The sequence below is a fragment of the Citrus clementina genome, unplaced genomic scaffold (assembly GCF_000493195.1).
Source record: "Citrus clementina cultivar Clemenules unplaced genomic scaffold, Citrus_clementina_v1.0 scaffold_1, whole genome shotgun sequence".
NCBI classification, from domain to species: Eukaryota; Viridiplantae; Streptophyta; class Magnoliopsida; order Sapindales; family Rutaceae; genus Citrus; species Citrus x clementina.
The window spans coordinates 2,682,445-2,708,590 of NW_006263303.1; the positions used below are offsets into that span (position 1 = coordinate 2,682,445).

The window sequence follows — 26,146 nt, forward strand, 5'->3', positions numbered from 1 at the left end:
TAACATGGATTTGTCGAGTATATTATCCATTGTAACTGATCTTCAGCCTGTATTTTATCACAGGTCTCGTGATCTGAATTTTGTCATGCGTAATAAGGATGATGATGCATTACCCTTGGAAAAACACGGGATGATTAAGTTGACCTACCATTTTTGTGTCACATCCTGTATGATGATAACAACTGGGTAAGGAAAGCATTCTATTTCCAGATCCCCAAGAGAAGAAATAAATATACATAACAGGCCTTTGACTCGGTCGATCAATAAAAAGCCACTCACAGCAAATACACATCTTGAAATTTAAATAATAATAATAATAATAAAAAGTGTACTAACCCATAAAAGTAAAATAACAAACTTCGGCTAGCCATATTATAAAAACAATAATCTTAGGGTCAAACATTTAAATTTTCAAAAAAAATAAAATAATAGAGCTAAATCTCAATTTAACTCTTTTATCTTCCATCAAATTTTGTGACCCAAGTACCCCGTATAGCTGTACTGTACATCACGACTGCATGCCACTCTTTTCTTTCCATTTTTCTCCCACAGGCCACAGCTATTACATAGGTAAAAGAATCGATTCTACTACAGCGAAAGGAAGACATAAAATGCAGAGTTCTCTGCTGCGACCCTTCATATTCTCAGAATTCTTTACACTATATGGTAACCTCCTATATTTGAAAGATCCCACATGATACCAAAACATGAAGATCGGGCACCCGTTGCAGCTATAATAATCTATTATTTCAAAAATGGATACTGAATTAACATCCTGTACAAACAACAAAGGCGATATTCATCGCTGGCTGATCTTAAAAGTTCATTCTGGCTATAGGATTAACTTTTCTCTGAGTATCCTTCAAGTTTCGCTGTAGTTACAATCTTCAAGCAGTAAAGGAATCATCATGGTTTCCATGTGCAGTGCCCCAAATGAACTCCATGGCTTTCAGACATACTCAATGAAGCGGTCACCAAATTGTCAGTGCTGCAGCCTACTTTGATCCCAGTATACTTGGGCAGCAAGTTACATATATTGAGCCAACCACTGTTTACACATATCAAGCACTGGGAGAGCATTTGCATGTAATGCCTGCAACCAATTAGTCTCATTTTAATCACCAGTGGCAAAACTAATATTAAACCTGATGGAGGAAAAAATTATCCAATTTGGGAACATTTTCATGAAATGCCCGCAAGCAATTTTTTCATTTCAATCACCAGTGGCAAAACTAATATTAAATCTGACGGAGGATCAAAATTATCCGATTTGGGAATTTAAAATGTCTTGTTCAGTCATTATTTTGAAATAATTCCATGGTATCTAGGAGAATTAGGATTTTCTTTCATTGTTGTAATCATTATTTTTTAGTTTCAAGTAAGCCGCCATTTTCCACAAGGGGACACACCCCACTTGGAATGCCTAATGGTGAAACATCCAATAACTTTACAAATCCCATAATGGAGTCCAAACTGAGAGAGAATTACCTGATGAGCTACATATTGAACATCAGCCACGCTTCCACTTCGAGAAGCAATTTGGAAAGCACTTTTTAGACGACCACAAACCACACAAGCCAGTACCTTTCTGCATGGATAAGTCAACAAAAACATATTTGATGTTATCACATTGTTACCAAGATACGCGAGTGCGCGCACGTAAATGGAAGTAAAAGGACTAAAATGGACAAGAGAGGCATTATGAATTGAGATATACAATTTTTTGAAGTAAAATCTTCTTCAAAATCAGATAAATATAATTGAAGCACTAGACATTAACATTACCTATGACTGCTGGTTAGCATGTCAATGAGTCGGTCAGGGCGTTCCTTGTGTTTATTGGCATATACATTTATTGCAGCCCCCAAGACCTAAATCAATTAATAATATCTGAAAATGAGTGTGCTTACCATCAGAAGTACAAACACCACCTAAAGAATGAAGCAATCTCGTTACCTGATCCCAATCATCATCGTCAATTGTTCCTTTTATGTTTCTAAAAAATTCTGTCAACTGACTCCCTTTCTTCCTTTCAGCAAGTGATGCAGCAACACCAGCATATATATCAACAGCTGAAAGTTATGGAAAGAAGATTTGATTTGAGATGTCAATAAAACAAGTGCATTAACTAAAAAGCAGTAGAATTGAAATAATAAATAAACAAGTTATGTGTATGGTTACCTGGAAGATTAAATTCATAGATTACTTGGAAAGCCAAGTCGAAATTCTTCTCCACTAGTGTCTCTGCAATCTCACACCTCCTCCTGAATTGCAACAAACATAGTATATCAGTTCCCTTCACCATTAGGTAATACCTTTCTCAACAGTAACTACCAATTTCACCATTATATACCATTCTCCTGCAGTTTTCATCTAATGACAATCATTACCAACATTCATACACATAATTTATAGTTAAAATTAACCCAGAAAAATATGGATTCAGAGATAGTGACAGGTGGCTCACATACAACAGACTGAAATTACAATGGTAAACAACAAAAACTAGCAACACACTAGGGTTCTCATGTATCACTTATCAAACAAGGGTAGTTAGCTTCAGAATGTTCATCATCTGAGAAAATTAAGTCTGAAAGTCAAAATTAAAATCAGAACAATAGGATAAATGCAAAAGACAGAAAAATTCACTCGAATAAAGAGCCAGAAATCTAAGTAGCATTAAACAAGCTCAGAATAAGCAATGACCAGAAAATTAAAATCAGAGCAATAGCATAAATGCAAAAGACAGAAAATTTCACTCAAATAAAGAGCCAGAAACCTAAGTAGCATAACACAAGCTCAGAACAAGTAATGACCAAACTGCTTTGAACATAAAATTAAGATCCAAGGCTAGTAGCATGAATATCAACCTGAAATGCAAGTTCCATCTAGGACTCATACTTAGTTCTTTTGCCACTGAATTACACCTTTTACCCAGAAGATCTCAGGCATTTTTTTATTTGCTAAATAATTATCCTGTTTGCAATATTTGTTTACCTTTCTCTTTTACTTTAGATTTAGAAGTCTTTCTTCTAAATCCCATAGATCAGGACGCTTGCATCGTTATTTTTATGACAAATTAACTTGTCCGTACTACCTATTTACAATGACACTAACCTGAAGGTTTCCGGATCATTTGGATTTCCAAAAAGAGAGTGTCTCCACTGTGGTCCATCCGAATCATTAAAAGATTTTATAACTTCCACCTACAGAAAGTAACACATCCGTAAAAAGAATATGAGATATATATCTATAGCAATTATCTTTCTGCAAGCAGTAAAAATGTTTAAAATGATGAATCTGAGAATATGCACCTGAAATAAGGTAAATGCTCCCTAGAGGATGATGCTTATAGAGTAATCTTTTAGATTAACTGTCTAAACTTAGTACTCTTAAGTACTTCAATTACAGATCTTTGTGTCTAATATAAGAGAGCCTACAGCAAGGCCCAAGCCTCAATATATGCACCATACTACTCTAAATCTGATAGTTGACACATAGTTATAATAATTTTACAATGTGAGAAGACAGCAAGTTAGTACTGAAAGATGACACAGTATGGATCTTAGGTCAGACCTCTGCAAGCATGCACAAAGAAGACAAGCATAAACATCATACTGATGGTTGATACATTTGTTTTTAACTAAACGATAGTTAAAGAAATCATTTTCTTTACATGTACAAAACAGAATTTTGGAAGTGTCTAGGCATGAGTTCACTGTCAGTAACAATAACGGCTATATTTAAGGGACCTTGCATCTCTCAGGAGCTGCTTCCAGATCACAGCAAACAAAAAACCGGTCTCCCAGAAGATGCCTTACCTGGATTGATACCCGAGCAGAAAACTTGACAAGTCCTTCTTCACTTAGTTTCTCAGAAGCACTTTTTCCTCTGACACCCTTAGTGACAAGCTTGGTAGAATCTCCACCTTTAACTCGAGCTGACAGCCCTTCATCAAAATGCATCTAGAGGATAAAGGAAGATAAATAAAAACAGAGCGGCTATGACAAATTAAACAACTGACAAAAACTTAAAAGTACAGATGCAAATTTAAAATATCCACAACACATGATGGCCAACATAATTTTGCTTCTGTGTGGAAAAACATTAAATTGAAGGTGGTTAGAATCTTTGGACATGCACTCCTCATAAATCATTGTATATGGCTTAATCCCCACTATAGACCCTATAGATATTGATTTGAATGGGTAAAGGGAATAGAAATTGAAAAATACTTTTTATTCTATTGTTTTCCATTTTTGTTTCCACATAGTTGAGTCAATTGATACCCTTTGATTGTATAGGTCAATCCACCCTAAACATGCCTTGAATGCGTTTCTTTTGGCAGGTCCAGAATGAACAAAATCATATGTCTTGATCGTATCTCATGCTTCCACCTCTTTCTCTCGGCTCTGTTTCTTGTTCTTATATATCTCATTCTCTCTACATCCTCTCTTCTATCTCTCTCTCCTTTTTTTTTTTGCGGTAATATCTTCACCCCTATTTCTATTCTCCTTAACCGTATTTTTCTCTTTGACCTACATCACTCTCGCCATGTGTTGGCTCTTAGGATAGAGATGTATCTTCAATTTTGAAACCAAAAGACATCACTCGTCTTGTGCGTGATCCATCCATCTTGTGTGAAGCAACTGTATCCAGTCATGCATAGCTTTCTACAGCTGAATTATCGACACAAGATACTTCATACTATTCCGTGGTAGAGCATCTTTTGTGAAAGTTCTCCCATATCATGTCAATTTTTCTGGTCCAATACGTAAATGCACCATGTTCAACTCTAAATTAAGACAGAGGAGGGCATTATTAGAAACCACAATACCTTAGCATTTTCCAAATGTTTGATAGCCTCCTCCTGGGAAGAAGAGTTCATAAATAATTGAATACAGGAAAGTCCAGCAGCAACATGGTCCTTCTTAATTACCTGAACCGACAGAAAATTTGAAGTAAATCAATGACAAATATGGTAGAAATGGAGGGAAATAGTAGGATTCTAAAGCTCATATATAAGGTACATCAATATACTATGCTTCAACAGCGAAAAAAAATATAAAGCTTCATCTTTTCTTATTCCGGGTGATTTAATAAGAATACTTCATCCATACCAGAAACTTGTATAGGTAATTGAAATGTTTATGAGTTTCACAATAGGTGCAAATGCGGGCAAGGGCTGCAGCAGTATGCTGATTAACAGCTACATCCTGTTCGTTGGTAGATGAGATTCTCATTGAAATCACTTCCTCCAAAATTGGCATTGCACCATAGCCAACGCACAACTCGCAAAGATCATCAATGGTTCCATAATCCGTTGCCAGCGAATCTGGTCTTTGAGGGGACGAAGATGAAGTAACAACTCCCATCGTTGAAGGTTGAGGAGGTGGTGGAACAGCATTTGGAGGAAAAAACAACATGCAGGCATCGGTATAGTGACCATGCCTAAACATAAAACCAAGCAAGTGCTGACGAGCATACTGAAAATATCAGAAAAGAAAAAACTGGTGAATAAACTATAACAATAAAAACTGGTGAATAAACTATAACAATAATTAAAAACGTAGAAGATTGGAGAGGAAAAGAGGGAAAAATAAAAGCCATGTGGCATGCAGGGTCTCGCGACTTAAAACCAACTAAAAATAAAAATTTGTAATCAGAAGATGAAAACATTGAAAAGAACAATTTGCAATTAACAAACAAGATCCTAGATACCAGGTAAAATATACCAAAAAAGCATTTTCAATATGCAAATCAGCGGTAGAATCTTTCAAATATGTATGTGTTTCAATGCAATGAAATATCAGTTCCCTTTAGCTAATCATTTAGCATGCTGACCAGCAATGCTTGTACACATTCAATTTGACACTTCTATAATTTTGCATCATAACAAGTTCATTAATTACCTTCCTAATAATTACGGTAATGTGATCATAATTTGGTGTAATTCAGACTCATACTACCATCCAGCCCTCAATGAAGAAAAAGTTCCTAGTTTACTATTGGAGTGGCGGTGGGTATGGGTGTACATGTTCAAAAACAAAAATTCATAGTTAGTTAAGTAACACTTGGTTATGCCAGAAGAATCTGCAAAAAAGTGTAATATTAGAAAACATGCTCTAGCAAATAAAAAGAAGTTCAGCTTACTTCTTGCAAATAGTTGACACACTCAATGTATCTAACACTCTCGAGGTTGCTGCGAGGTCCATCTTCAAAATCAGAACCATATGTGGAATTATTATTTGCAGATTCTTGAGAGCGCCTGGATCTCTCTGAACGTGGAAATGTAGACGGCATGTAAAGAACATTAAGATATGAATCCGCAGAAAGAGAATCATCCAATATTGTAGGAGCACTTTTGGCCAAGTGCTCGTACCTGAAATATAAGTTATGTTAAACAGATTCATAATAAAAGAGAAGCACGCAGCGGTATGGTTTTACTTCTTTCCTCCCTTACCTTCTTTCTACAAGAAAGTCCTCATCAGAATGAACAAATATGTGCTCAAATATAAAGAAAAAAACATGGTATTTTCAACAACCATATCTGGTTTTAACTGTTTTTTAGTCTCTTTTTTTTTTTCTAAAATTCTGAAGGTTCGCTCATATGCATTCTATTATTCTAAGCATGCATTAACACTAATTCAAGGACAAAATTGCATAAAACCAGCTATATAGTATATATATACATTTCCCTTTCCCTTGATCAGAATGAACAAATATGTGCTCAAATATAAAGAAAAAAACATGGTATTTTCAACAACCATATCTGGTTTTAACTGTTTTTTAGTCTCTTTTTTTTTTTCTAAAATTCTGAAGGTTCGCTCATATACATTCTATTATTCTAAGCATGCATTAACACTAATTCAAGGACAAAATTGCATAAAACCAGCTATATAGTATATATACATTTCCCTTTCCCTTGATCCCGTAAATCCACTTACCTTTCTATAATCATCCAGTTCTAAACTCGGGACTACTGCTGAACCCTACAAACAAAGTAATTTCTACCTCTCTACAACCACCGAGCTCTAAACTGGAGACTACAGCCGAACCCCTACCCAGGTAGTCAAGAAACTCATGGTACATAAATATCTCAGGTAGGTAGCCACAAGGGGTGTTGTTGTCTCCAAGGGGTCTTTTACCACTCAACTAAAACCCCTAGGATTAAACAGCAATGGCATATTATTTTCCATATTAAATCAAATTGTACCATATTATTGACAGCACAAAAACTAGACTCATAAACATCACACTGCCCCAAGGTCACATCAGGATCAACAGATCAAAGAGAGATGCAGACATTGTATAAAATCTTCAAACATTGGCTGGATTTAAGTCTTTAGACAATATTTGCCCAATTTCTAGTTCATTAGCAATCATAATACAATTGTAATACGGAGATAAATGTAGGGATTTTGAGTTTTATGCTGCAAGCCATCTTACATGGAACGAACAGCTGAAACATCAACAGGCGGACCGCCTTCAATGGTATTGATGATCTCCAGGATAATAGGTGCAGGATCACCCTTATATAATTGAAGAGCTTGCCTTCAAACAATCAAATAAGCAATAAGACCAGTCAGCACACCAAATGATTGCGGGGTGAGAGAGCAAAACTTTCTATTCCGGTATTAATCTTAAAAACTGTAAAATTTAAGGTATGCAAGTATTCAACTTACTTAAATTTAACACGAGCTTGCGCGTAGTGTTCCATCCGAATCAAAGCATGGCCCCATGCATTCCAAACCGGGAAAACATCAATCTGAGAGAAGTCCCAATTAAATATACACTCAAATGTCCAACTGAAAAATGGCATTTATTACTACAATATCTGGCTTTCATATTTTACCTTACACTTCCTGCAAGTATAAACAGCCATGCTATACCGTTCATCAACAATTAGCCGGTCACGAAGACGAGCAGACGACTCTTTATCAGCAATATCGTCAAGTGATGCAGCGATTCCAGATCCTAAAAGGCTCTGAAGCAGCTCAGCGCGCCCTAGCCAAACATCTGCCAGTGACATAACTTCAGATAGCTCATCGGTGGACTGACTACCAACACTGGAGCTACCAGCATCAGAGGAAGCATCATCAGCATCCCTACCCCTTTCAGAATTACTGGAGAAGTCACCAACCCCAGCAAGCTTTCTGAGCAGGGATTTAGCATAAAGTAAGCCCTACACGTGCAACATAAGACTTATTACAGCAATTTGCAGTGCCAACAAAACTGCATACTCCATACCCATTGAATTGAACATTAAGCAAAATTGCATCCATTGCCTTTGTTGATGGTACACTTTTAAACAACTGGCATAGACTACAACTGTAGAAAACAATCTGCTCCCACTCAAACACGGGGCGTAACAGAGGTAGCATACCTGTACAAGTGTTTCCGTGACATGATATGCTCGACCGATTGTTTCAACAGATGCATTCTCAGGCAACTGCTGGGAGCTCAAAACCTTCTTCATCTGATTAATACACAAGTCTAGGGCGCTTTTTGCAGACACTAACTCATCAGAACACAAAGAAAGCAGAGCCTGGAGACAAAAACTGAAACCTTCATCAGAGGCATGTAGACTCATAATCATTAATTAGAAATCGAACTATCAGAAATGCTCAAATCACCAAATGAACATGAAATATGACACAAGTCGCACTTATATGAAAACAATCTGCATAAGCTCTAAGTACAAGCAAAGCCAGCATATTTCCATACAAAGTACATCATTACATTCGGAAAACCTCTAAATGCCAAGAAGAAGACGAAATTCAGGTATTAAGTTTTTACACATTCACATCCTAACTTGAAACTTTGTACAAGTTGTCACAAAAATTAATGATATATCTCATATTTATAGAAATTCAAAGTGAAGCACAGGCACATGTTAACACTGGTAATCCAGAACTAATAGTACACACAAAAAGTGGAAAAACCATAAACAAGAATCCTACAGTTAACATGATTCTGTTTGAACTCATAGAAATCAATTTTTCATTTTCCATACAATAAAAAAGCACCTATAACCACCAAGTAGAGTGACACTCCGCAAAAGCTATTTTCATGGTCATTGGCAACCCACCGGCAACAGTGGCAGTAGCATACATCAACTATTACACCACAGTGACTATAATTGAAATATATTTAGCAAAACATGTTATCCTGCTGCACCAGCATACCTTGAAGAGAATAATGTCAGGGGCACTTGCATATCGGTGAGCTGCACGGATAGACTCATCCTTACTAGCATCGCCTGTTAGCATCCATTCTTCAGCAATAGAAACAGGAGGAAGCCGTTCTTGCCCATCTGCAGAGGATGAAGGGACCCGATCTTCTTGAATTCCAGCCATCGCCTCCCAAGCAACTTTTTCAGATGCTGTCAATCCAGAACTCTTTCTTTTTCGGTACACATCTTTTGGAGCAACCTTATCTCCAGTATTCCGAGGAGCCCAAGAAAAAGCTCTACGTGCTTCCTTTTGCAAGTTACTTAGACTGCTAGTGAAAGACGACCTTCCAGTGGTTCTCATTTTTTGCTTTGGTCTTGTTCCTGAAACAGATATTCGAGGTTCTCTGGCAGGAGAGCTAATACTGACAGCTATTGCTTTAGCAGCATATGCTACAATCACACTGTTGTCCCTCAATGAAGGAAAATCTTTGAGGATCTGTTGAAAAATCATCCAAGTGTCACCATAAAACAAATTAAATAAAAAAGCACTAAGACGAACAAAAAAATAAGGCAAAAGCTCTTATATATGAATGGTAAATGAGAAGCCAAGACCCCAAGCATTAGGCCACGGAATCTCTAATGAACAAAAAGAATACAGAGTTGTTTGGATTGAGTTAGGTGCCAGCAAAAACATAATCTAGAATCTCAAGTAAAGATTATGTTTTTGTCTGAAACCAATATGAAAAAAAAAAGGAAGAACACGGTACCTGAGAAGCAGATTGCAGTTGTTTCCTCATCAGAAGAACCTCTACTATCAAACGTGGGTGCTCATGCAGAGAGGAACACCTTTGCTGCCATGGCAGTGGCAAGGCAGCCAGAACACGGAGACCTAATGCCCATGAGTTAAGTCGCGAAATCTCATCATCCGACAGATTGCCATCTCTTCGTTTCAGAAAAAAGTGAACCTTTACAACGATAAGACAAGAAAATTAAATTGAAGAAAGTTCCAAGATTCAAATACCAAAAGTCATGCATTCCAGTCAACTTCAACAAAAGAAGGCAACAAGAACAATTAATTACAAGGAGTTGCTTGGATCGAAGGTTGGGTAATAGCTGCATTGCTCCCATAGCAACTGGAAGAGCATCATTAGAGTCACGTAGAGAAGATAGGAAACGTGAAGCTTCTGTAGGACCTCCACCATTGAGAGGATCAGCTGTGAGAAGCTTCACAAGTTGCCTGCCCTGCAGTTCTCTCCTCAACTCTATTGATAATCCTGCACTTTCAGCTACCTCTAGAGCAGCAGAAACAGCTCCTTTCTCGGCTAACCTAAGTGCCAAGCCCTCAGGATCTTCCTTACAGTCTGCTTCAACCTGAAATATGCAGGCATTTTTTATGGGTGTGGGGGGGGGGGGGGGGGGAGAGGGAATAACAGTTAGAAACACAGCATCAAGAATGGTTAATAGCAAAAAGGTCAGAACTATTTTTCTTCTTCAATCAAGAGTTGCTCAATTTAGTGCAGAAAGAGCAAGAACTGTAACCTCTTGCCAGCTACTATAGTGATCGTCTGCACTTAATATATGGCTGTATCTCTGCAAAGCTTGTCTCATTTGCAAGACCTAAATATCACCAAGAATGACATCATTGATGGAAATTATTAAAGGCTTATTTAGTAATATTAGGTAAAACGGTAAATCATGTCCAAGCAGAAAAAACCAAGAGAATGAATTCCAGTATTGAAGAAACTCCAGACAAGTACAAACCAAATCCAGTACCTCATTTCTTAATGGATCACTTTGAGGCAGGTGGCAGCTGCACATGGTGAGAACATCCAGAGCAGCATCAAGTTCCCATCGGTGTACATATCTGGAACAAGATTTTCAAAATTTGAGTATAGGGTCCAGCGTTCAAGGAACAATAGTAGTAATTCTATATGGATAATATCCTTAGCATGAAAAAACAAATACAAAGGGGCTGTAAAAATGTGATGCAGAGAAACAAGAGAATGCTTATAGACAACATAAAAAGATGTATTACTTAGAACGGGATTTCGCTGAGAACCTTCCCAGTCTAGAATAATTACCGGTGGCCATACTTTTAAGGATTGATGGGAAAAAAAAAAGCTTTAGCCATACTGGGGTAATAATGAATTCTAGAGCCACTATTTCTTAAGAAATTAGAAAAATGGGTTACTCCAGATATGAAAAACTGCACTGGAAAAGTGCTAATGATACAACAGCCTAATATATTTCGCTTGGAAATTTACAACTATCTAACATATTTAAGTTTCAGAACATATTATAATATTTGAAAATAACTTCTATGATTTTTATTTACCTGAGTGCAAGTCGGGCAGCCAGTTGCTTATCCTTCAATCGCAGGCAATACTGCCAACTATTGCTCCAGATACCATGGCCTCCATACCCTTGAGGCTGTCCAGAGATTGAATGGTTTTCCTCACCACGTTCAATGAGAAGCTGAAGTAATTGATCAGAGGCTCCATTTCGTAGAAAGCGATCCGAAAGTGCAAGCGCATCCATTAGTTTTCCTTCATTCATCAATCTGATTCAAGACAATATGTGGCAATAAGCGAAAGGATAACACTGGTCACCACATGATGAAAAATCCCAATCACAATGCTTAATCCAAAACCTGACCTCAAATATTTAAAGAGGAAATAGAAGGGAAAGAATAAAAGAAGTGTAGCTTTTGTTGTCTTTGTGATTTTAGGTGAGTAATTCACTTATCATCAGGAATTCCCAAATAAAAGACCCCAACAAATAGAGAGCACATTTAGAAGACAACCAAAAAGTTAGAAACTAACGAAAAGATGAGAATAAAAGTGTGCACAGTTTGTCCATTTTCTTTTTCATCATTAGGATGCCTTCATTCCAGTCTTTTAACAGGATTACTAACATGTTACCATACATGAAAATTTGTTCTCAATGTCAGTATCAGATGACCAGAATCAGCAGCTAGAAAAACTAAGACAACTATCAAAGGAAATAATGCACTTGAGCAAGAATGAATGACAAGTACCGCTCCACAGTTTTCTCATAAGGGTCTTCATTTTTCCAATCGAAAGAAAGGAAAACTGCTGAACCATTTTCTGCATTCTCAGATTTGAAGGAGTCATGCCAAGGGTCAGAAGTTACACCACCTTGGCCACTGAGGTCCACCATTGATGATGAAATGTTAGCTTTACCCACAATGTCATCAACATCTGATTCACTATCAGTGTCATTCTCACGAAGTCTCTTGATAGCAGCTCTTACTTCATGTTTAACATCATCAGCCCTTTCCTCAGCTGTTACAGCAAACTCTGAAACTCGATGAAGATTGGTTTGCATTTGTATCCATCGATTTAAAGTTGGAAACCTATTCAACAGAGAAGATATAAAAAATATAAAAGAGAGGTAAAACTACAAGATCTTGATGTCAGCTGAATATAGCATTTCAATTAACTTCTCAATGGCACCTCAGTTACCTTTCAGATTGATCAAGAGCAAACTCATAAAATAAACGGTCGGCATCAGGTGCCTGCAGTTCTTCATCATTCAATGAGCTAGATATAGTCGAGTCACAGCCACTGTATAATATGCTGCTACCGAAAACACATGCTAAGACAGCCCTAACAGGGGATATTTTGACCAAATGTTTTACAATATCTAACTGTAGAGGGTACAAAGGAACTCCAGGTGTTGCTGAAGAACGTCTGTAACAAGTGGGCTTAGCTTCTTTAGAAGATGGGATAAGTACTTTCTTCTCAGAGAAACTACTAGGGCAGGAAGGAATGACAGGAATGCAAGCCCATCCATGGCCAGACCTTGGAGGATAAACTGGAGGTACACATGCTGAGATCACTTCATGTACAAAATCAGCAGACATAATTTCAGCCACCTTTCCAGCTGCATCAGTGCTGCCTCTATCAAAAACTAGACGAGTTAAAAGCTGCAAATAACAAAAGCAAAATCTTTGTAATCCCATGTAAAAGAAATTAAGCTAATTCCACAATGCAATGACTTATTGTCATTTAACAAGACCTGCATTTATTCAAATACTAGGAATGCTATTTCCCAAAATTTCCTTCTGCAGGTTCATTAAACATGCAGTAATCAACCATAGGAACTTCAACAATAAAAGTCCAACGAAAAAAAAGACTATGAACTTTTCTTGCATAAAAATTTGATATGAGATAGATGGAAAAACATACATAGCCATCAACTTTACATGCAGAAAAAATGTGCTACAGCACAGAAATTAGAGTTCTTACGTCTTTTGGCCATTCATACACAAGTGAGAAAAAGTTGAAATCATGAGTTGTATCAGTTCCATCAACTATGTCTCCAATTGCAGCAATATGAAGAATAAATTGTGATAGATAAGTGGTGGGCTTTGCACTTAATGGACCAAACAATCTCTTTCCCATATCCTTCATATCGTATCCATCAGACTGCACATTTGTGTCTCCAGTTTCTGAGCTTAATGCTCTTTGTTTAACAGGTTTTAGCCCAAGCCCAAGAACACCATCCTTGTCAAAGTGCAACAGCACTTTTTGTTCGGTATATGAACCATCCCCTTTACTGAAATTCGGTTCTGTTTCTTCATCAGAAATAGCTCTTGCTAGATTATGAAGCTTACCTAAAATTTCACAGGAAAACGTGTGTTACAGGCACAAACACATACTTTCTGAAGTACTACTTCTACAAGAAAAATAATGATGGGTCAAGACTGTTAATTTACCACTTGACCAAAAAGTTTAAACTAATAGGTAAGAGCACAACGATAATATTAAGCTCTAATGGATGCCCTCATGTGCATGACCAATCCCAAAGGGACTTGTCACATGGACCAAGGCCAAGCCAAGACACAAGATAAAAAAAAGATCATAGAGACACAAAACATAGAAACAAATAAAAATGTAAATCACGTGAGGGAAGGATTCAAATACAATATCTATTGGTCAAACTAAATCTGATTCCATGTTACATACCAGTTGATGCAAAAGCTTAAACTGATAGGTAAGGGCAATAACATGCTCTAGAATGACAACAACTTTGTATGTGAAGAATGAAAACAAACAAACTTACCACTCAGAAACTGACGCTTGCCCTTGTGAGCATCTTCAATCATCTGATGTAACATGGCAAGAGCACGTTCCCGCTGCCCCTGTCGATGGGACTCCTTAGTCGATGAAATGATGATCTCCCCGGCCAGAATGGCCTGAAGGGGTGATGGATTATCCTGGAGGAACAGATTATGCAGCAGGATCAACAACACCCATTATTTGATAATAAAGCTTATTAATACTTATTATGGACCCCCAATAGACAGATATTAGGATCAAGAGTAATGTTTTCTTGTATTTTCACTAAGAAAACAGAAGGAAAGGCAGCATACAGATAGCAGTTAATAATTTGATTTCTTCAGCATGGGCACATGAAAATGAGAGACGAAAAGGTACCTAATACCAAATCAATTTTACTACAAAAATATGTTCTGTAAAGCCACAAATTTTCAAGAAATCAATTAGTTTCTCAATGTGGAAAGAATAATTCAAAATATTTCAAATTCCAATAATAATTCAAAAAAATTCATATTGCAATTTTTCTTGCTTCTTGATAAGGTAGCATTTTCACAAATGATTTTATGCTATACTATGATATTCTCTATACAGGAAAGAATATCTTAGATCTGGAAGAAATCACTTTAGCTACTCCTAGAGATTAAAGGTTTTCACTTCAGCTTCATCTTGTTTATCCAAGAAAAGAAATTAGAAGCTTGAGACAAAGGTGAGACCATGCACGAAGAAACACATGCTAAGCCTAGCTTGATGCTATCATAGAGAATCATTAATAATTACTTTCAAGCAAAGTCAGACTAAAATCCCCAGCAACAAGGAGTTCTAATCCATCAAATGATATAGTAAATTTTACCTGTTCCAAGAATTCATGCAAACGCTTGAGGACACGACGAGCGACAGAAATAACAGCTACTTCACGGATCTGATCCCAGTAAGAAGACCCTATCTTTGGAGAAGCTCCTGGATATATCTCAGATAGCATAATCTGAGCCTGCAGATATTACAAGTGCATGCACAGTGTGACATCAGGACACTGTTAGCCATTTACAAAATAGGAGAACAAGGATGAAACCAGAGAAAAAGAGGAATAACAGATAATTACAAAATAAATGCATAGAAAATTAAAAAGCTTAGTTTCCTTAAAGCAGTTGCAGAGAGTAAAAGGATTTTTCTTTTCTTCTTCATGTTTATAACTTACAGGATCATTACTGCAAGGATGACTTGTGCCCTATGGTCTGGAGTTCTTTAAAAGTTAAATTCTATTTAATAAAGGAGCATTGCTTCTTTTAGAGAGCACAGAATATGAGTGCGATGGGAACATTGATCACATAGATGGTAAAAAGAATGTTGTGTTCGCTTCAATCAGCACCAAAGTAACATCAGAAGCTTAAGGAACTGGAATTTCCAAGATCAAAAAAAAAAAAAAAAAAAGCGGGAAAGCAGCTGTTATAGTTTTGGTTTTGCAACTAGACACTGCAAAAATATTGAAAAAACAATAAAAGAAATATGATCAGGAGAAAAGGAATGCCATGCATGGAATTAATACACAACAAATACAAATAGATAGTAGAGCATTGCCTGATCCAGAAGCTGCACGGACATATTGGCACACCTTGCAGAAGTTGCAGCAACATCAATGCAAAGAAGAATCTGAAAGGATACAGAAGCACATTAGTATTCACTGACTTCGGGCCAAAATGAGGAATCAAGAGTCCATCCTCAGCACTCACTGCAGCCAAGGAACCTAATTGAGAGCGTAACGAGGAAAAGTCCAGATCTTGTATTGCAGAAGTCCCATCAGCAGCACGTGACACTGCATCTTCTACCTAGAAAGAAACAAACCATATTAACCTTACATGATCAATAAGAACACTAAAGGTAAAAAAATTTAAGCCTTTTCTTGAGATTGCCTCAGCAAGGCAAGTAGAAAACAATACCAAAGAAAAATTTTTAATTCAGAACCAGATATCACTAAGTATTATGCACCTCAAAAACGATAAACTAGTTTTGGAGACAAATTATCTCAACATACAAACCTATGAAATCTGATAGAAGACTACATGTGCAACAAACTACTACAGTATGTTAAATATATGCAAAACACTGCAGCAAATTGATATGCCGCAAATTTCTATATCAATTCCTCTACTCACAAATGCATTAGAACAAAAACTAAATTTAATTTAAAATGCAATGCTAGATTATACTATACCTGTTGAGTAACCACTAATCCAAAAAATCTAATGTAATACAAAAGGACCAACAATAGTATTCAAATTCTAACACATCTCCTCACATGCTTGGTGGAATTTTTAATTAATACACTTGCCCTGTAGGTCAAAATACAAATGCGAACGCATAAATTAGAGGAAGCTTCGGGATTTGAACCAGAGACCTCTAAATAAAAATAGCTCTACCGTCATGTTTGGCAGATGTTAACCTCATAATTTGAGCTAATTAGAAAAAGGCCAATGGAATTTACAAGAGACACAATAAAAACCATTAAAAAGTTGAAAAACCTAAGCAGCTAATGTAGAAAGCTGTTCATCAGTAAAATATAAACAAAATTATCAAACCAAAGAAATATGAAGAAGTAAATGACAATCTGGATCGTACAGACACTCTTCTGAAGGTACTATCCACCCATTCAGCTAATTCAAGGGTTGCTCTATCTTCTGCAGATAATGAAAATCGATGTACAGCCTCTTCCCCAATGTCATATTTTGCTCTTTGCATGCAGCTGAAAAATTAAATAACATCAAAATACAGATGCATCAATTTCACTAAGAAATCTGAGAAAACAAAAGGTGCCTGCAAAAATATTAAATGACATATCCTTTGTTATTTCTTTACATGCATGCAGCATCTATACCGGTGAAGCTGGTATGTCAACAGGCACAGCCCTATTTATTTATTTATTTTTTCAAAATCTTAAAGAAACTGAGAAGCTTATTAACGATGAAAAATTAGTACACTGTAATGTGGAGCTATCCATAATTATGCAAAAAGCTCTAGGGAGAGGAAACAAAAGCTATACATTCTGAAAGCTGTAATATATAAAGAACATCTATCCACGCCCGTAAAAGGCTGGACCAGCCTATACAATGTCATCCCAAATCCCCTTTTCAATTGAAATGAATGAAGAAAAATGAGGAATCTAGGAACTCCCTTGTGATACAAACCCAAAGCAAAGCTAAGAGATGGACTCTATCCCACAAGCCTTCAATATATGTCCCCTCGTTTCTCCTCAAAATTTTCTTGCTTGTTAACTAGAGACATGAAAATTGAAGCCCTAAATAACAAGCAACACTCTTCGTTCATTTCTCAAAGACCTATGTGCTGACAGAGCTCTGCAAGACATTCTTGCCACTTTCAAGTTTCAAAGTTAATCATAATTCTATCCACTGTCGACTTCTAATGCTAGGACACAAACAGAGATTTTTTATATCTGCAAAAGCTAACCAGATAATTTAAAACATAGAGAAAGGAAAAAAACAATGAACTAATGAATAGAAATTGAACTTCACTCCACGAGTTGGAAACGGCATCATTTATTGATGCTAGCGTTGACAAAGATTGAGACAAAACGCTGACCAGGCACTTTAACAGACCCTACCACAAAAAGCCAGCAAGCAAGAGTTGTGCCGGATTAAACAGAAAATGAAAATCCTGTTTCCCTTTTTTCAATTGCATTGGATGGAAACAACCCCCACAAATGTGTGTAGGGTTCATCACTCCATCGCAGGAAATCACAATTGTTGTCCGATGTGTGTTAATACTATTGTTCTGTTCACTAGGATTGATTTAAAAGTACCAAAGACTAGCACTCTGCTCCGGCAGAAGCAACACTAGGTAATGGCTAAAATCTATTCAAGCATAAAGGCAAACAACGGACGCCTATGTTTTAAAAGACACATTTTAAAAGACACAGAAATACACACTTCTAGTGTATATTCTTGTTAAGAGGATGATTATTAAATACACAACTGCATAAAATATCAGAATTACATTAACTAACAGAATCCATGCAAATAAAAAAGAGAGAAAAAACTGATTGTTACAGCACTGATAAAGTTTCAGAAAATAAGTAATCAAACATACAGGTTCAGTAGCTTGGATGGGGCTGCCCGTAGCACAGTCAGTGCTTCCTTCCAACTCCACTGACGGTCAGATAATGGAAAAAGACGCTGCAAAATAGATAGTCGCCATTCCCAATCTTCAATGAAACGCTTAGCAATTGAGATTCTCCATTCTAATGCCTGCCTTCCGCTGATACTTATGCCAGCAGTCAGTGCACACTTTTCTTCAGCCATGGCTGGTGGAAGATTGTGATGCAGTATATCAAGTAGCAATCCTGAGAAAGATACAACCAATTTGTTTCCTCCTTCATATGTACTGAGATCAGAATCTTCCCAGGCACATGCAGAGGATGATTTGGAATAGCTTTCCAGTGAACCACATTGTGTCAAATTGAGGGAGATATCATCCATATGTAAAAGCGAAATTATAACATTCACCATGAATATCTGCATCAGTGAATAGAATGAACATTATGTAAAAAATGTAAATAAGAAACAAAAAGAAATTACATTTAAATACTTAATTCATTAGTAGCATTAAGATACGAGGAAGAAAAAAAGTTACGCCAAGTAAACTTCAAGGACAGCTGCATAGACCCATGTATTATATTATTAGGATGGTGAGTAAAATTTGTAGAGAAGTTCATCCATTGATAATATTCTAAGCAAACAACTAGCAGAAACAAAGTGGATCACTCTTGCCAGGGAAAAGTCATTATTGCATGATTGTGATGTTCATAAACTGAAATGGTCATGTTACAATAAATAAACAGAACCAAAGCCTCAGCAAACAACAACACAAAAAGGAAATGAAGACCACATTTGACCTTGCGTGGAATACTTGCTATAGCTTCCAAATGATTCCTTAGGTCTTTCAAATGGCATAAAGCCACTTGGTGACGACTTGCTCTTTCATCGCTCACAGTTCTTTCCATTGCCCCTAGAGCAAAAATTGTTGAATCCAGAGCATAGCGCATGTGCATCAGTTCAATATCTTGCATCCTGCCCACCAAAAGAGGAAAAGAAAATTATTCCATAAAAAGAAGAGTGAATCCAACAACAAACACCACACCGATATAAGGAAATCACATTATACAGCCTCAAGTACCGATATACTTCTTTGCATTAATGCCCAAACTTAAGCACACAAGAGCCCTGATTGAATAAGTACCCACACAGTAAAAGAAGTAATTGTAGAACTAAAAATGGAAAGGAAACACATGTATCCAAAAATTTTAATTATATTAACAAACAAGAATCCACAGAAAACATATTTGACAAAATTTTAGAACTCCAAGTACGACTTGAACAAGTGAAAAAAAAAAAATTCAATAAGCTGCAGACATCAATCAGCAAAACATCTCTTGTTTAGGCAGTTAAAAAAATTAACCATCCACATGTTGGTTGTGGTCTCAATAATTCAAACTGCATTAATTCAATGGTCTACAACTTGAGTCATAATATGTGTCAACAAAGTGATGCCATTTGTCATGGCGTAACACAAGCTAAGCCCATATGCTAGGAATTCTACTCAAAAACACAGCAAACAAATTCAAAATTTAACAACCACGAACCACAAACTTGAGCCAACCACTACATTCACTACTCCCAACAACAAACAACTACAGCAGCACTCAAATGCATGCCAACATCATAGTGTGATACCATCAATGGACCGAGATACATGTTTAATTCAAACTTAGATCAATCATCAGGATATTTTCATTGTCGACACACCTCTTCCACGCTGCTGCATCTGAAGCAATTGGTTGCATGCTTATCAATTCAATAGCATCCTGAAATTTTATGCCTGGAACAACGTCAAAAAGTACCTGTAGAAACAATATCCTATTACAAACTTAGTAATCCAATTTTCTTTTATAGAAAAAAAAAAAAAAAAGATGTTGTTCATAACAGAGCACACCGACTTTGTACTCACAACTAAAAATGCTTAGTACAACTAAAGTAGTCATACAAATAGAGGATGCACATCGTTGCACCGATGCCCATGCAAATTTTCAGATGCCAAAATCAATTGACAGACTCATAGCACAAAGAAAGCCAAGCAGACAAAACACATAAAAATCTTACAATCAAATTCCTTAATCACTTTCTTTGTTTCTTTTATGCAATGAAACTAAGCTTAGTAAGATAAGACTACCATGAAATCAAGGTAGAGCTATTGCCATAAGCTTAACTGCAATGTGATATTCCACTACACTGATATTATCTTTTGTTCATCTTCCGTATATTTTCTCTCACAAATCTTTGAACCCGTAATAACCCAATCCTAGAACTTGATTCAGTCAGCTTACGCAAACCCATATATCCAATATCACTCACCTGGCAAAACTTCTTTCATCACAATCACAAGTTGACACGATATTAAGACACTGTTGCAAACAACTTTAAATGTACATGCAGTTCCCAACCAAATGACTTGATATGCAGTTTCAGAACAATGGGCGAAATGCTTTGCCTTAGCTTCAGGGTAGATGAAATTGTACCCGGAGAGGACTTTGAGCAGAAAGCCTTTCCAAAATCAAGTTTTCAACAAAAGGGTCTAACTGAGCATCTTCGCTTCCAAAAGCTTCTTGTTCTTTTCCAGATAAAAGCAGTGAGAATTTTGAATTCCATGACTGACCCGAATTAACACGAGCAACAAAAGAGGCAAGATCAAGCTGATAACATAATAGGTCGCATAGATGTTCTACACACGATGTCTGTCAGAGGGAAGAGAAAAGAGAGATCTTTTATTTCAAAGATTACTTATACATACAATTATATAACACAAGAAAACTTGGCACCTAGCTTGTGGAATACCCTATTTCAAGCTGCTAAAGTCTAATGAGCCTTACCACACTCTTGTGTTTCAATGCTTATTGAACATGTGTCGGCTTTTGCTAAAGGAGAGAAAGCAAGGGTGTCATGGGAATGTAGCGTTTTGGCTATTCTATGGGTTATTTGGATAGAATGGAATAACAGAATTTTCGGGGATTTTAGAGAGGAAGATGTCAATTATCTTCGCAATAGAGCTTGGTTTCTAGCTTCTCTTTGGACCTCAATTTCAAAGGAGTTTCAAGATACTTTGTTCATTTTCATACATTTAAATTGGGAAGGAGTTTTAATAATGTGGCTTTTGTCTTTTGAGAAGGTTTTTGCCTTTATTTCAGATGTTGATAATATTTTAGCCCTACTAAGATAGAAACTTTCTGTTTGGAGATACTCTCTTATTTGTAAATTCAAAGGCTGTTTTTGGGACTAGTGGACATCTTTTTCCCTTTTGCAAATTTCTATATATTCAATCTACTTAACTTTTTTCCCCAAAAAATAAAAACGAAAAAAGAAAAAATTGGCGCTACAACATACTTTAGAAAACAGGAATTACCTCATTTGACTGATTTCCATAAAGAGAAGATTCTTCTAGACGATATACTTGTGACTTACTTGTCCACAGCAGCTGCATTAATTTTCTACGTTCTGTTGTTTTACCAGACAAGAGATCCCAGCCCATGGCGGCTATTAGTGGCTGAAGTCGAGGATATAGCATAAGAATCTGCCATATTTTCAAACAAATGAGGTTTGTTAAGATTGGAGGCCCTCAAAATTTCCTACCAAAAAAAAATGACTACTTTGAATAATGAGAAAATAAAATATTTTTCATACTCACATATATAATTTAAACATAAAACCGGACACATACATTGCTAGCTTCTTGAAGCTGCTCCCTCATGACAGCAGACAGGGCTGTATTCATGATGCACTCAAGGATGTGTAATCCAGAAACACGAGAATAATGGAACATGTCTCTCATGCACAAACTGAATGCCATATTTAAAGCTGAAGACTTATCACTTAAGTCCATATAGGGTTTCAACTCTGCAACAAATCTGAGAAAACGCTCAAGTGGAGGTGGAATTTGGTTGCTATCAAGAGCTCTACATGAGTCAATCTCTTGAAGAAGCAACTCATCCTGAATAATCTGCAATAAAACACATAATATTCTCACAAATACGAAAAAGAAAAGGTAACACTCAAACCTCAGTATCAAAAGATCACTAAAGAACAATTTACTCCACGAAGTGACATTTTGCAAACCATAGTCATCTGAAATCAGAACAACCAACAAAATCAGAACTAAACCGGCCAAGGGTCCATCAAGGGACTTCACAAAATGAGCCAAGGCTGGCCTCCAGGAAATACCAATTTAAATGAAGCCCCGAATGACTATAAATCAACGAAAGGGCTTTTAGGCATCAGCAGACTGCTTACAAAACACAAAAGTTAGGAACAGACTGGACCTTCATCAGTGGACAACCATGTAGTTTCAACAAACAGATTTCGAATTGCCTTTTCATGCCCAGCATATAACACATGTATCATATAAGGACTCCTATCAATATCTAACAGCAAATTAATCAGATGGAAACTATTGATGATATGCTAATCATTCCGGACCAATAATTTTACCACTGGGACCACTTAAAAGAAGATTGAAAAATAATAATGTATTACCTGTATCATTTTGACAAGAAGAATGCAATTGGAAGAAAGAGCTTCTGTGTAAATCAATAACAACTTTTCTTGCATAGCAAGCCAGGTGTCTGCATATTCCTTCCTTTTTGAGAAAACCCTTTTAAGGAGATCCTCTAAAACCGTACTATAATAAACATCAAAGGGAACAGCAATAAATAAATAGAGGAAAAATTAAAGGATGAAAAAACTGTCCACATCATTTTTAAACCACATGGATTAAGCTATATGGAGCAGAGAATATAATTTTCTCGATATAGCAGGTGTAGAAAAAAAATGAAGGATGCAAAAACTGTCCACATCATTTGTAAACTTCAAGGAGTAAAAATATATAGACACAATAACATAATTTTCTCAATATGGCAAGTAAACCCAGAATATTAACGAGATCTGTTAATAAAGCCTCCTAATCAAACTATGCAAAAACAGCTCAGAAAGGACATCTTCCCAAAAAAAAATAGGACGACCACAGAGCGACAAAATTTATGAACCAATCTGCGTTATTGTTTATCCTTAGAACAAAAGACAGAACTACTTTCTCCTAAACCCCGGTACTCGAGAGTATTCTTTCATTATCATGCCAATGGATATCGTTCACAATTTTCAAATTGCAACCTCTAAAATACCATACAAATGCAGGTTAGTAAACCAAACTGAAAATGGGAAAGCGTTCGGGATATACATACATAAAACATTCACAGCATTTATTACCCTAATGCAACTCGCTTCCTACTCTCAACTTTCAGATACAGCAAAACATAAACAACACACTGAAAACTCAAACATACGCATATCATAGTAGGCTCATCTTCTTCACTATTTGAAAAGACCATAATAAGCAAAATCATACAGAACCGTAAAATAGCAGATAGACATACCGATACTCAGCCTCCTCGACTCCATAACCAGGGCGAAGAAAACGAATACGAGAAACTGCTCCTTCCTCATCTCCCTCTCTTAAACACTCCTCCATTGCATCCAAATGAGCTAACTGAATACTCCTCTGCATCAACCCAAGAACCCTTTTATCCTCCTCCTCCGACAACTCCTCTCTCCGCACTATCGCTCTTTCAGAATCAAAACTCTCCCAGCCAATCACTTGCTTGTCTATATTCCAGAACAACGCGTCAAAAACATCTGCATACTCCAAAATTACCTTCCTTAAACACATCAATTCCCCTTCCTCGATGGAAACATGTACATTCTCATTTAAGTTTTCATTTATATTTAAATTTGGCTTCAATCTCTTCACACCTAATTCCATAAACCTATCCAAAACCCTAACACAATCGCTAAATTCACTATTCACATCCCCCAGCTCCTCACTTTTATCCAACAACTTAACTTTCTCATCAAAACTCTCAGTCTCATTCAACTCGCCCTTCTCTTTCTCTTTCTCAAAACTATCAAAATCAATATCCTTTCGTGTTCTTTTAACCACGCGGTCAATCAACATCTGAACTAACAGCAAGAATTCCGACCTTAAACGCAGCGTTTCGGGATCAAAACTCCATGTGGATGAAGTGGAGTTGTCGAATTGTAGAAGTTCGAGAGTCGATAGGAACGCGAGGAGTGACGGGGACGGGCAGGAGGCTGACCAGAGGATGTCATCGAACCTGCCCGAATTTGCGACGATTGTTTGGAGGATAGCGAGGCCTAGGTCGGGGTTTCGAGTCCGGAGAGCGAGGAGAGTGGCCCGTAGCGGCTCGAATTGGGCTAGGTGAAGGTGGTTCGCGGCAAGGCGCGAAAGGAGTTCGGTTTCTTTGTCCATTGTTGTGAATTGTGTGAGTTAGCGATTGATTGATTATTTCATTTTTGTGTTAGTTTTTGGGTTTGGGTGAAGTGAGATTTAAAAATGGAATAACTGTCTGTTTTTGGTTCAGTTGTCGGAGAAGAGAGCTCGGTATGGGAGTGTAAGTGAAAACATTTCAAAACTCATACATCTTTGTTGGAATTTAGTAAAGTTTTGATCCATATACGTATCCAAAACTTTTTTGCACTTTCTAAAACTAAGGATGTGGCTTATCCATTTGTGTGAGCCAAGTGCCCAAGGCATTAACTGACCAAAAAATACATAACACCAGAGTTGCAAATAGAACTGTAAAGTTCAACATGATCCAATTACACCATACAAATATGTCACAAATCAATAAATATAATTATCAAATTTAATATGATTATTAAATGAGTTAGTTTGGAGTCAACTTTTTTTTTTTAAATTTCGTGTTGGGTTAGAATTAAAGTTCTTAATCTATTTACCTAATTAATGACACAACTTTATTTTCTATTCAAAATTAATTTACAAGTTCTCGTTATCAAAACTCAAATATTATACATGATTCCTTCATTTTCTTCTTTTTTTGGAAAAGGATGAATATGTATATGGTGTTTTATTAATAAAATTCTATATAGATTTATAACTTTAACAATGTAAATGTGTAAAATATTAATAAACACGTATATTTTATAATATCGATATATAATATTATTTATATACGTATAATTAGAACTTTAATAATATAAATGTATAATATTTTTATAGATATATGTATTCTATAATATCGATAAATAATATTATATATATATATATTGTAAATGTTTTAGATAAATTTTTTTAAATATGTAATATTAAGTGGGTAATTAAGTAATTTATTTTTTGTGTTAAATTAGGGTCTTAATATGTTAACACGATCATTAAATGAGTATTATTTGGGTTAGATTAAATTTAACATGATATGAAATTGTCATAACACTAATACGACCCAATTATTTGTTTTTCATTTCTAATTAGAGAGTGCTACTGTATTGAGGAATTATTTAATACACATGGACAAATAATGTTCTCCATCCAGAGAAATCACATAAAAACAAGTACATTTTTAGTGTTTTTATATTAAATCTGGATCCCTTATGTTTTACATTTTCACAAATAAGGGCATAAAATTTTCATTTATATCAAATAGGCCTCTAAAACCCAAAATAACCTTAAAATGTTGGGATCTTGATTGTTATGGCTTACGGGGTATCACAGCATAGAGGTAAATTTTAGTCATTATCTTATGGGTAAGAAACCTATTTGAAAAACTACAATAAGGAGTTTCATGTCTCGTATAAATGGTTAATGACATCCATATCTCTGGCTTTTTATTCTTTCAAAATAAAATATTTGTCTCAAATGGGTCACTAATTTAGTAATTTTCATGAAATTAATACACTTGAGTGTTTATTGACTTGAGAGTCAAAATTTTACACCAAAATAAAATGCTTTATGCTGAAGA

The 26,146-nt window shown here is 36.2% G+C and overlaps 1 protein-coding gene across 3 annotated transcripts; it reads right to left on the bottom strand.

Moving 5' to 3' along the window:
• Window positions 1–363: 363 nt before the first annotated feature.
• LOC18055078 lies at window positions 364–24,799 on the bottom strand. Of its 3 annotated transcripts, none has more exons than XM_006450530.2 (36): window positions 23,747–24,799; window positions 22,851–22,995; window positions 22,039–22,317; window positions 21,724–21,891; window positions 20,843–21,058; window positions 20,073–20,167; window positions 19,163–19,337; window positions 18,358–18,782; window positions 16,873–16,996; window positions 15,987–16,082; window positions 15,835–15,906; window positions 15,110–15,247; window positions 14,264–14,417; window positions 13,447–13,814; window positions 12,661–13,124; window positions 12,213–12,551; window positions 11,511–11,735; window positions 10,949–11,039; window positions 10,715–10,792; window positions 10,256–10,546; window positions 9,943–10,140; window positions 9,189–9,671; window positions 8,387–8,548; window positions 7,856–8,185; window positions 7,686–7,768; window positions 7,450–7,554; window positions 6,154–6,382; window positions 5,121–5,486; window positions 4,838–4,939; window positions 3,822–3,965; window positions 3,118–3,206; window positions 2,182–2,264; window positions 1,957–2,072; window positions 1,786–1,871; window positions 1,489–1,588; window positions 364–1,093 (listed from the first exon to the last, which is right to left on the bottom strand). In XM_006450530.2, exons 1-36 carry the CDS (start codon window positions 24,637–24,639, stop codon window positions 1,028–1,030), a joined length of 7,578 nt encoding a protein of 2,525 aa, XP_006450593.1. In that variant the 5' UTR covers window positions 24,640–24,799; the 3' UTR covers window positions 364–1,027. The 3 variants fall into 3 exon arrangements, with proteins under 3 accessions (XP_006450593.1, XP_024048199.1, XP_024048200.1); XM_024192431.1 differs by having other exon boundaries at window positions 3,753–3,965; XM_024192432.1 differs by lacking the exon at window positions 20,843–21,058 and having other exon boundaries at window positions 3,753–3,965.
• Between the last annotated feature and the right edge of the window lie 1,347 nt (window positions 24,800–26,146).

What these genes read in the sequence shown, in the direction of transcription:
- LOC18055078 (XM_024192431.1), bottom strand. Translation starts at nt 24,639, where the DNA reads ATGGACAAAGAAACCGAACTCCTTTCGCGCCTTGCCGCGAACCACCTT. An exon ending in TGCATGAATTCTTGGAACAG is followed by an intron (nt 14,418 to 15,109) that starts GTAAAATTTACT and finishes CTGTTCCTCCAG; the next exon opens with GATAATCCATCACCCCTTCA. An exon ending in AACTGCAATCTGCTTCTCAG is followed by an intron (nt 9,672 to 9,942) that starts GTACCGTGTTCT and finishes ATTTTTCAACAG; the next exon opens with ATCCTCAAAGATTTTCCTTC.